This window comes from Sinocyclocheilus rhinocerous, unplaced genomic scaffold, assembly GCF_001515625.1.
Source record: "Sinocyclocheilus rhinocerous isolate Xijiao unplaced genomic scaffold, SAMN03320098_v1.1 scaffold212, whole genome shotgun sequence".
In the NCBI taxonomy this organism is placed as follows: domain Eukaryota; kingdom Metazoa; phylum Chordata; class Actinopteri; order Cypriniformes; family Cyprinidae; genus Sinocyclocheilus; species Sinocyclocheilus rhinocerous.
The window spans coordinates 278,537-290,396 of NW_015638742.1; the positions used below are offsets into that span (position 1 = coordinate 278,537).

Genomic DNA, 11,860 nt, shown 5'->3' on the forward strand with positions numbered 1-11,860 from the left:
TTCAAATTAAAATATGGAATAATATTCATTACAGAAGCTCTAAATATTAAAAATTTAATTGAAACTTACCTGCTTGAACTCCTTCATTTGATCGGGGTGTTTTGTTAGTTTGATGCGTTTTCTCCTCTTGAGGTCGCCAAATCTCAGTGCTTTTATGAAGACGATAGCTTTCGAATAGCGCATCAAGAACCGGGTTGACCAGGTACTCGGTACCACCGGTACTTAAGAAAACCTGGTCTTTGAGAAGGCAAAGTTAATTCAGGTTGTAAAATGTCATGTGGTGTGACTTCCCAAAAATAAATTAATTTTTTTTACCTTAAAAAAAAAAAAATAAAACTTTTATTATTTTAATTTTTTTTTCACATGTGTACACTTCATGATAAGACCACAGCACTTATTAAATTGAAAATGAAAGATACTAAATTGAAAAAGATTAGTTTAATTAGATTAATCTGTTTTTCAAAGCTATATGAAATCAACATTAATACAGAGTAAATATATAAGAAGTTGTTACACGTGTTTTTTTTTGTCCTTTTCTCAGACACCCTAATTTGTCATTGATAATAATATATACTAAATACTTGTTTTTGTTTGTATGTCTTCATGTAGGAATGTTTACCCTCACAGAAGTTGCCTCTCTAAATGACATCCAGCCAACTTATCGGATACTGAAACCATGGTGGGACGTCTTTATGGATTACCTGGGTGTGGTCATGCTAATGCTGGCCATATTTGCTGGGACCATGCAGTTAACCAAAGATCAGGTGGTTTGCCTTCCTGTTCTGGAATCGTTGGAGGACCAAACCCCTGTGGCCACGGAAAGGCCACCAGAGAAAGCTCTTGGCTCAGGGACAGGAGGAGGCCATGTGACATTGGCAGCTGCACCTTTAGCAAGCAAAGAACAAACCGACAGTGTTGTCCAACACTTCCCACAGTCGTCTGCTGTCAAGCAACCTCAGCCTATGGGTTTACGAACAAATCTGGATTTTCAGCAGTATGTCTTTGTTAATCAGATGTGCTACCATGTTGCCCTCCCATGGTATTCAAAATACTTTCCATATCTAGCTCTCATTCACACTATTGTTCTCATGGTAAGCAGTAACTTTTGGTTCAAGTATCCAAAGACCAGTTCCAAAATTGAGCATTTTGTGTCTATTTTGGGCAAGTGTTTTGAGTCCCCTTGGACAACCAAGGCATTGTCTGAGACAGCCTGTGAAGACTCCGAAGAGAATAAGCAGAGATTGACTGGAGCCTCTACGTTACCAAAGCACTTTTCAACCAGCAGTGAGGAGGGAAGTCCAAATCAGTCCACACCCATGCTCGCAAAATCTAGCATTAAGTTTTCTGCAGAGAAGCCAGTCATTGAGGTTCCAAGTATGACTATACTTGATAAGAAAGATGGAGAGCAAGCTAAAGCACTTTTTGAGAAAGTGAGGAAGTTCCGCACACATGTCGAAGACAGTGACATGATCTACAAACTCTATGTAGCTCAAACAATAATAAAAACTGTCAAATTCATTCTGATTCTGTGCTACACCATGACCTTTGTCACGTCCATTAAATTCGACCATGATTGTGAGCCTGAAATTAAGCATTTAACTGGATACGCAAAATTTAAATGCACCCATAACATGGCTTTCATGTTGAAAAAACTCCTCGTTAGCTACATTGTCCTCATTTTTGTTTATGGCTTGGTTTGCATTTACACTCTCTTTTGGCTGTTTAGACGGCCTCTTAAAGAGTACTCTTTTGAGAAAGTTCGAGAAGAAAGCAGTTTTAGTGATATCCCAGATGTGAAGAATGACTTTGCTTTCCTCCTACACATGGTGGACCAGTATGACCAATTGTACTCGAAACGTTTTGGTGTCTTTCTCTCAGAGGTAAGTGAGAACAAACTGCGGGAAATCAGCTTAAACCACGAGTGGACCTTTGAGAAACTACGCCAACACGTGACTCGCAATGCGCAGGACAAGCTTGAGCTGCATCTTTTTATGCTCTCGGGCGTTCCTGATGCGGTCTTTGACCTCACTGATTTAGAGGTCCTGAAACTAGAACTCATCCCAGAGGCACGTATCACAGCGAAAATCTCCCAGATGATCAACCTCCACGAGTTGCACTTTTACCACTGCCCCGCCAAAGTCGAACAGACTGCATTCAGTTTCCTGCGCGATCACCTCCGGTGCCTTCATGTCAAGTTTACGGATGTAGGAGAGATTCCCACTTGGGTTTACATGCTGAAGAACTTGAGAGAGCTCTACTTGGTGGGAAACTTGAACTCTGAGAATAACAAAATGATAGGATTAGAGTCCCTCAGGGACTTGAGGCATCTAAAGATCCTACATCTGAAGAGCAACCTTACCAAGATCCCGACTAACATTACGGACTTGTCACCCCACCTGATCAAACTTGTGGTTCACAATGATGGTACTAAACTCTTGGTGTTGAACAGCTTGAAAAAGATGATGAATCTTGCTGAACTGGAGCTGCACAATTGTGAACTGGAGCGGATACCGCATGCAATTTTTAGTTTGACCAACCTGCAGGAGTTGGACTTGAAATCGAACAATATCCGTACCATTGAAGAGGTCATCAGCTTCCAGCACCTCAAACGGCTTAACTGCCTCAAACTGTGGCATAATAAAATAATTTCCATTCCATTGTCCATAAGTCACGTAAAAAACCTAGAGTTCCTCTATCTGTCACATAACAAACTAGAGACCTTGCCTACCACCCTGTTCAATCTTCTTAAACTGAGATACCTGGATGTTAGCCACAACTCCATCGTAGTGATTCCTCCAGAGGTGGGGTTTCTCCAGAATCTACAGCACTTTGCCATCACAGGAAACAAGGTGGAAGTGGTACCCAAGCAGCTGTTCAAATGCACAAAGTTGCGTACCCTATCCCTTGGGCACAATTGCATCTCGTTGCTGCCAGAGAAAATCGGGCAGTCGCTGCAGCTGACTTATCTTGAGCTGAAGGGGAACTGCCTGGATCGCCTGCCCGCACAGCTTGGCCAGTGCCGACTCTTGCGCCGAAATGGCCTCATTGTGGAAGACCACCTTTTTGATTCACTGCCCCTAGAGGTCAAAGAGAGCATAAGTCAGGAAACCAGTGCTAATTTTGCTAACGGAGTGTGAGTGTGGATCAGAAAAAACCTGGCAAGATGGTTTTCTGAGTGAACGGAATCAGAGTGCGCAAAAGGCAGTGTTCAGTACTTCTGTTTGTTTTTCTTTTTTTTTTAAAAACCTTTGTTGTTTTATCCAGGACTGTGGGCATGAATGTATGTTCTGTGTGTAAGGAATGAGTCCAGTATCAAAACTTATGTTAACATTCAATGTCATTTTTTTGGACAGGCCAAAACAAATTGCTGGCAAGCCAATATAAACGCTTGTGAATTTTAACTATGCTTAGTGCATAGAATTCTTGAGAATTATTCAAATGTTTGAGAAGATTATGCCTGTCTGCATGGGTTTTTGTTCTTTTAAAATGTTTTTTGTTTGTTTTTATCATTTGCCCATGTTACAGTGGAAGTATAATTCAGATCACTTTTGTTTTCTGTTAATTTTCAGTAGCATTCATGTTAACATTTTCACCAGCTGTTATCCGCACAGTCTGCATCACATGCATTGTGTATTGTGGTGCCATTAATGATTGTATTTATTGTTTGGGAGAACCCAGAACAACTGACATTTTATTATAAAGTTAAGCACAACTACTGTACTCGACTATAAGTGGTAAAAGAAAAAAAGTGAAAAAGTCTCCCTGGAATTCCCCAAAAAGGAATTCTCATTTAGGTTTAGTTAAAAGTGCACTAAAGTCATTTAAGATGTGCTCTGAAGTGTTTAAGAAACTGAATGTTTGCATTGATACAAAGTTATATCCGTCAAAGATTCAATCAAACAGTATATTTTATACCTCAGTTACTATCTGTTTGATCTTTTTTTTTAATGAAACTGTCCACCTATTCAATGCCTATTAACCAAAATACTTGGAACTGAATAGCAATGTTTGTTGATGCAGTGCAATGAACAAGATACCTTTAGTCTGTGCAAGTTTTGGGAATAAAATAGCCTTTTCCTTCTTAACATCTTTTCATGTGGGATACAAAAGTGATGCATAAGTTATGTTGACCTCATTTGACTTGTGCATGTTTTGTATATAACACCATATGATGGGACAGACCTGTGTGTATACACTGCATGGTCCTTAATGGTCAAAACCTCCAGTAGACATGTACTGGTAAATTGCCCTGATATATATATTCTAACATCATATGTTAGCCTGTAACTGTGTATGATTACCATCTGTTTTACTGTTAGCCCTTGCTGGCTAGTAAAATGTGCGAATCACTGTTATAAGTTACCTTGCTCTGTCTGCGCTGTGCATGCCAATGCAGTCAGCTTTTGAGGCAAATGCACAAAAAAGTGACTTGCCAGATGTTAAGTATCGATATTCACGCCAATGCTGGAATTACGTGTTAGATGTCCCTAACCTGAACATTTGTTGTTTCATTTTTCTTGACAATGTAACAAATCTATCATAAATTAATAAAACATGGTCAAAATTTAATAGTTGTTTTATAGTTGAATAAAAAAATAAAGATTGTTGTCATTTACTCATCCTAAAGTCATTCCAGACATCTAGACAACCTGTATGAAAGAATGAAAGTTGTTTGGATCACATTGGCTTTTAGATTTTTTTCCATTTCATTTTTTATTTTATTTTAATTTTTGTATTTTATTTTATGTGTGTTAAGTTCTACAGAAGGAAGTCATACGGGTTTGAAATAACATTAGGGTGAGTAAATGAAGACAGAATTTAAATTTGGTAAACTATCCCTTTTAAGGTAGCATGCTATAATAACATAAATGGTTTCACTGTTGCACCCTAAAACTCTTTAACCATTTCCTTATTTTATTTTAAGCCAGTAATTTGTATGAAGAGGAAGTGCAATTGTTCTCTTGAAAAGTAAAGGGTATCCGTAATATTTAGCTGCTTTAATTAATCGTTGAAATAGATTAAGTGGTGTTTGCTTCAAAGCATTCAATTGTTTATGAAAGTTTTCAATAGATTGGATGGTATTTAATTTACCTGTAGTGTACATGAATTGCAGGGTTAATAGTAATTGAATAATTTGGATAACGTCTATTGTATTTTTGTTTTGTTTTGTTTATTAAAATGAATACAATTTTGAACAAATTTTTGTTTTTGACCTATTTGCATTTCACAGAAGAGTTGTCTAGTCATTTTGTGGAATTACACTTCCCACACTGTTATATTTGTCCTACTGAAATGCTGCAGGGTCTGACCTGTAATTGGTATCTTTGTGACCCCTCAAGAATCGTGATGTCGTGCCAGATGAGGCTTGAAAATCATTTTTGATACATGTGTGACTAACAATAATTATAACCACATATGAATCTAAAGATGAGTTTCAATGTTTTGAGTGACTTTAAATTAGATTACTATATAGGTTTTGTACAATTAACTATTTGTTGGTTCTGTTTGATGTTTGGAATGAACGTTTGTTTGTTCATTTATGTAGAGATTTATAACCTACTAATAGTTTTACTATGATGTACCTGATTTGAAATGATTCCACCATAAAAAAATGCATTGTGTCCATTCAGGTGCATAAAACACTTATTGTTCATTCCGACTGAGTACTTATTTTCAAAATAAAGGAAATGTGTTTTATTTTTCAGCAAGCTACTTTAAGGTGTATTGCTCTTCAGCCTTGAATGTAGCCTGATACTGCATCCCTTCATGGTTAGCCTTTCCGGTTTTGATGGAAAGGAGAATTAATTTAGTCTGCTTTGCTCCTAATCACATGTTTTGATTGAAAGGATGTTAAATTTGCAACTTGCAATTTTTAATATAATAAATACATTGAAAATATATATCTTGGTGTCTGTGTTGTTTGAAATGATAAAATGTTTAGAACAGCAGTGGTTCTTAATTCTGGTCCTATGGGACCCCTGCTCTGCACATTTTGTAAGTCTCCCTTATCTGGCACACTCGGTTCAGTTCATGGAGTCTCTCCAAACAAGCTGATGATCAGAATCAGGTATGTTAGGTAAGGGGGACATGCACAATTCGCAGAGCGGGGGTCCACATGTCCAAGATTAAGAACTACTGCAATACAGCATAAGGAACTAAAAGCTAACCTATGAGGAGGTAAAATCATTTAAGAGATATAATGTGCAATATAACTTTTAGTATGTATAGAGTTATATTAGTATAGTATTTTAAAATAAGAGCCTTTAATAAATCAAATCTCAATATCAAAACGTAGCCTACCGAAACAATTTTCCCCACGAAATGTGGTTCTGGAATATTCAGTGCAATCCTTGCACAGTGGTTTAGGTTTGAGCTTCCTCTAGTGGTGAAGGACAACGTCTTGAAAGTGTTACAAATATTATTTTGCTGCTCTAAATGAATGAATGAATCTGATACCACAAAGGGGCGAAGTTTGGTGGGTCTGAAGTTGTCTCTGAGTGGTTATGTAACATAATTCTCATTGAACTATTCAATGTGAATATTTACGATATAATGGACATTGTTACTCTCTGACAGGTGTTAATTGTTCAACTGAAGGTGCTGATGCTAAAAAAAAGATACGGCATTGTCACGTGGTACCAGTAACCTTTCACAGCGCTGATCAGGACAGACCAAACACAGCTGTATGTGATTACTGGAAAAGTCGTGTATTTAATCATTTAGTTTAGATTCATTACTAAGGCTGTATCAATCCGATTATATAGGCCTATTTTATAGTACAAATACCTTCAGTGAGACCAAAAGTATTTGAATGGGCTCTGTGTATGTTTGGTTTGTGAGCCACTAGCGCCCTCTGGAGGAAGACAACTTTCATTAGGAAATGGTTATGAAGAAGCAGAATTGTTGTCGCAAACCAGCTCTAAAGTTTCCTGACACCGTTTAGTTTGTTTCTAGCGGGAAATGATTTCAGTGACACCTGCTTTAATTTAACGCGGTAGGACTGATTGACTCTCGTTTATGTGGTAAGTGAAGCGTCCTTTATGTTGCATTTAGAAATAACGTCACTTTTGTTGAAAAAGAATCGGTGAAACGGAAAAATTGGTACGTTTTAAATGTTGAGTTCAGTGTTTACAATTCCTTGCAAAGGCATTTAGACTTTTGTTTAGTTAATCACTAAATGTTATGTTTTTGGTTTGCATTAATGTGCATAATACTTAATTACAAAAAATACAAAAATAAAAAATAAAAGGTTTTAAATGACGATGCCAGCATGCCAGATAATGTAACATTTCCCACACCACAAAACACACATTTTGGTTAAATAAAAGTAAGATTCGATGGTGCAAAATTGATGTAAATACATCAAGGTGTTCTGATTCAATCTGACAAGTAAATCTTAAAGAGTATCCGAACACAAGGGCAAAATGAACACTGGAGTGTTGATTGTCTTGCAAAGGCCCATTCATAGAGTAGCTTATATGTGTCACTGTTTGTGCCGTCTACAAGTGTTTTATGACAAACCTGAACAACTTTACTGGTACGAAACTGGGACATATCTTTAATTCTGCTTGCACTGCTGGAAAACTGTTCAAACAATTATTGTGGATTAGGCCTAAATACTCACACATTATTTTGTATTTTATTACATGAACATTATAATACCAAACAGGTTTTCATTATTTTTTTAACTTCTGAAAAGAACATGGACCTTTTTCCACAGACTGTGGTGAAGCATTTCCGCAACACTTAAAACTGTAAATTTTAGCTTTCACGTTTTTATTTATTATTATTTCATCTCCCATTTATGGCATGCCATTTTTTTGTAAAATAAATGGTCTCCTATATACCTATATAGAAGTTTACCCTGCCTGATCATTATATATTGGCCATTAAAAAAAGTATTCGTTGACTTCTAAATTCAGTAATTTACAGTAACCATCAGCTAAAATATGGAGTCAGTACTTGCTAGTATTATTTTATGTTTAATCAAAGACTATAGAATACCTTAATGGGACTTTGGTTTAATCACGGCTTTAATTATGACATACAATCTGTTTTTAAGGACTTACTATGAGGATGAAATGTTCCCATCTTCAGGTAATTTAATCCTCAGTCTTATATTGCTACATTGTTATACTTCTGTCTTGTACTTGTTGTTTCTGAATGAGGTACATTCTCTTAGCATTTTCAAATAATCACTTTCACTTGTCAAATGCCCAGGGAAATGCTACAGTCAGCCATTATTTGGATCGTTTGCATCCTCTGAGTCCTTGGAGACCAAAAGCTCTGACAGGTAAGAATTGTCAGAGGATCTTCCTTGTGCTTTTTTGAGGAGGCAACAGGAACAGCTCTCCTATATAAAATGTTGGAGATCTTTAACACATTAATTTTAAAAGTAATTTGTTTGGTAACACTTTGCAAAAAAACAAACAACAAAAAAACTTATTTTAAATATAAAAATTATATAAATTAAAAATTAAATTAAGATTTTTAAATATGTATGCTTAATTATATATATTTTATTATATAAGTTAATTAAAAAATATTCAATCTTACTGTAACGCGCTACTATTCATTTTTCATCAGTTATGGTGCCTATGAATCTTTTGGACTTGGGTCCTTGAACACTGAAGATGCAGATAGCGTTTTTGATAATTCTAATGGAGGGTACAGTGACACCTGTTCATCCACCTGGGGTGCAGACGTCTTGTCAAACTGGGACAGGCCCTTCGTCATGTCTTCCCAAAGGTCCAGGTCTCCGTTTTTGGACAGCGGCAGAGAGAGTCAATACTCAACATCCAACCTCTCCGATTCCTCCAGCCTGTACTCTCCTTCACACTCTCGGTCGGCGCCGATTGGCTCACGGGGCAGAGACATGCATCCATACGTGCACAGAAACTACCGCGGAAGAGGTGCTGTTGTACCTGAGGCCAAAGGACAAGATGTAGGTGTACGTCTGGTGTCTAGTTTATTTATTGAGCAAAAGTAATGACTTTCATTGTTGAATGTTCTCTATCTATTCTCTTCCACAGTGCTCTAGTCAGAACCCGTCTATTTGCATAGAGAGTTACTACTCAAAATCAGCTGCTTTGGTGTTTCGAGGGACCAAGAGGAAGATGATGGAACCAGTACCTCCTTGCAAGATGGTTAAAAAAAAGAGGATAGTAAGAGCAACTCCCAGCATAATCCGCATTGTGGGTATGTGATGCGCTGCTTTGATAGACCAAACATGATTTAAAAATGGACAAATTGTCGCACTTTCTTTACTGGATTTTTCAAGAATGTTGACTTATATTGATGCTTTTTTTGTAATTTGTTTTAGGACCACACATTTCAAAGGTAAGAATTCGCAATCAAAGATGCCTCAAAATCAGTCCTGTGATACTAGAGTTTGTCTTTTCTACAGGACAGTTGTATTTCTTCCGAAACCAAGGAAATAAATAAAGAGCATGGTATGGCTTTTATATTCTATTGTTTATTAAATTGGAAAAAAAAAAAGTTGTATCTCACAGCATAATTCAATGCAAGCATGGTTTAATATTTGACTGCAGAGCTTGGTAAGAAAGTTCGAGCCAGAGAGAAGCGCAGAAGACGACGAGAGAAGAATCATGAAAAATATGGAGAGAAGCACAGGTGAACGCTGAAATTTCAGACTCATCGCTTCTCTAGATTGATTTGCTGGATATTAATTTATTATTTAAATCTATTAAAAAAATATATATATATATATATATTATTTGAGGCAGAACTTGATAACTTCTGCAGTATTCCTTTTAGAAGCAGAGAAATGTTGACTTGTGAAATGTAAAAAGGCTAAAGAATTTAAATTAGCTTGATATACAAAATATTTAAAAGTAAGCATTAATTAATTAAATAAATACGTTTAGCAGTAAATGTCAAGGTAATTGCAAATTTCTGTCACTTTAGTATTCTTAGCGCGTTATTTATTTTTTAGGTGGGCTTTTACATGTGCTTTTTGTAAATTCCACACGTTTGAAGATAAAGACATTGAGAAACACTTTGGAAGCACGTATCACAGAGAGACTCTTGACTATATACGACGGCAAGCCAAATTTGATGACAAGGTCATCAGTTTTTTGCATGTAAGACTTTTTAAATATATTTTTTTTCTTGATGTTTTAGTCTGGATTTTTATTATATTTGTTGATGTGCATTTACCCCATTCTAATTTTGCACAGGATTGCATGGTTCACAAGTTTCATAAAACTGTCTCTACCCTACACAAACTTAAGTTTTCCTGTGGACGAAGCAAAGATGATTGGGCAAAGATAATGGAAGGTATGACTCTGCTCAAGCCAACATCACATAAATATGCATAATATGATAAACCAATACACCGATGTACAAGTATTTTTTGAACAATTGATGCTTTGAGGCTTTATCATCTTGCATACTACAAAGACAAATACTGACAGACTCTATTTAAACTTCTTGTTCTTACAGGGGTGACAGAAGATGACTACATGAGAAGGATGGAGGTGGTTTACTGTGTTGCATGTGACATTCACATTCCTGCGGTTTTCAGCTCTGTACAGCAACATCTTCATTCACTCACTCACCTCAAGAGCAAAGTGGTAACATGACTCTCTCCTCTCTTCTCTAAATATCATGAACCGCCGTTTTCATCTTATATATGGCCTTTTTCTCATTTTCACTCTCAAAAGGCTTATAAGGAGCAGTTAAAAAGAGACAGCGTGGTCACAGCTAAAGCAATAATAAATAATGATAATGTGAAGGTGCGCTATGAGAAGTACATGAAGGTAATGACATTTGTGGCATATTGGAACACATTTAGAAAACAAGGTTTTTTTGAAACAATATTTAATGGGATATGATTTTGTTTTACAGGGAGAGGACCCATTTGCAATCGATGCCAATAACACAAGTTCTGATTCTCAGGATCCTGAGAAATCTGATGAGGCAGAGGAAGACGAAGAAAATAGTGACTCATAATAATGGACAAAGGAGTACTGAATGGAGAAAAAGAAACAGGAGGAAAAGACTCTTTCTACTGTACTTTTTTGTTCTGTAACTTCAAATGGTCATTCACATGACCTTGCAACACAAAAGACCTAAGAATAATTTTGAGTTCGTAATTGTTTCACATTGATCCACACAAGTGTAGGCGTAAATGGGATTAGTAATTGTTTTCTCTTGTTCTGGGGCACACAATAAATTCCTGATTAATTTGCTTGTTTCCATACCCTTAATCAGGGATTTTCAGTCCATTAGTCGAAACTACAATTACCAAAAGGACCCCACAAAACTCAATACTGAAAATTATATATAACAATTAGACAAGACAATTAAATAATTAGACAATCATTTTGCTGAGTGTGTTATTGTGCTGGTATCTTAAGGACTACCGTGGACAGCTGACTCCTAATTTTTTTGTTATTCTTCATATTCTGTGGTGATCAGTTCACAGCAGTGATAGAAATTAATCTTTTCCGATAAGTTTACATTTATTTTTACCTTTTATGGGCATTTTTTTACCTTTATACAGCCATTTTTTCTAAAAGTGTGCATCATCTTTTGAGTCAAATTTTTACATTTAATCAGTCAATTAGAATAATAAGACATTTGGGCTGTTAGCAAGCAAATGAAATCAGTATTGACAAAATGTATCTTTGCAATGCATACATTAGAAGGGGCATTTAGATGTATTTACACACTGTTTAATGCAGCTCAGAGGGACATGGAATACCTGCAGTTACAAATGCATAAATAATGTTCTGATATTTTAAACATAAAACATTAAAAACTGGTGTTTGAAATTATTTTTAAAATGAAAAGGTACCTTAAATGTGAAATTAAAACTGCCAGTAGGTGGCAGCAA

The 11,860-nt window shown here is 36.3% G+C and overlaps 2 protein-coding genes across 4 annotated transcripts in view; both read left to right on the top strand.

The window, feature by feature from the left end:
- LOC107749977 (volume-regulated anion channel subunit LRRC8D-like) overlaps positions 1-3,584 on the top strand; it is a 23,394-nt gene extending 19,810 nt beyond the window's left edge. For both annotated transcript variants that reach the window (XM_016565218.1, XM_016565219.1), the window contains exon 2: positions 610-3,584. In XM_016565218.1, coding sequence (XP_016420704.1) covers positions 612-3,137 — 2,526 coding nt within the window. In that variant the 5' untranslated portion in view covers positions 610-611 and the 3' untranslated portion in view covers positions 3,138-3,584. The remainder of the gene's footprint in view (positions 1-609) is intronic.
- Positions 3,585-6,773: 3,189 nt separating this feature from the next.
- On the top strand, positions 6,774-11,142 carry znf326 (zinc finger protein 326). 2 transcript variants are annotated; one of them, XM_016565221.1, is made up of 13 exons: positions 6,774-7,022; positions 8,063-8,103; positions 8,218-8,293; positions 8,587-8,944; positions 9,033-9,198; positions 9,323-9,339; positions 9,407-9,452; positions 9,552-9,633; positions 9,956-10,103; positions 10,200-10,299; positions 10,465-10,595; positions 10,686-10,781; positions 10,870-11,142. In XM_016565221.1, the coding sequence occupies exons 1-13, from the start codon at positions 7,018-7,020 to the stop codon at positions 10,972-10,974; spliced, it is 1,371 nt and encodes a 456-aa protein (XP_016420707.1). In that variant the 5' UTR covers positions 6,774-7,017; the 3' UTR covers positions 10,975-11,142. The 2 variants fall into 2 exon arrangements, with proteins under 2 accessions (XP_016420707.1, XP_016420708.1); XM_016565222.1 differs by having other exon boundaries at positions 6,775-7,022; positions 8,063-8,097; positions 8,221-8,293.
- Positions 11,143-11,860: the final 718 nt, after the last annotated feature.

Excerpts from the sequence above, each read along its gene's own strand:
- znf326 (XM_016565221.1), top strand. Across the intron at positions 9,634-9,955 it reads AAATATGGAGAGAAGCACAG|GTGGGCTTTTACATGTGCTT; the intron begins GTGAACGCTGAA and ends TTTATTTTTTAG. Across the intron at positions 10,300-10,464 it reads TTGGGCAAAGATAATGGAAG|GGGTGACAGAAGATGACTAC; the intron begins GTATGACTCTGC and ends TTGTTCTTACAG.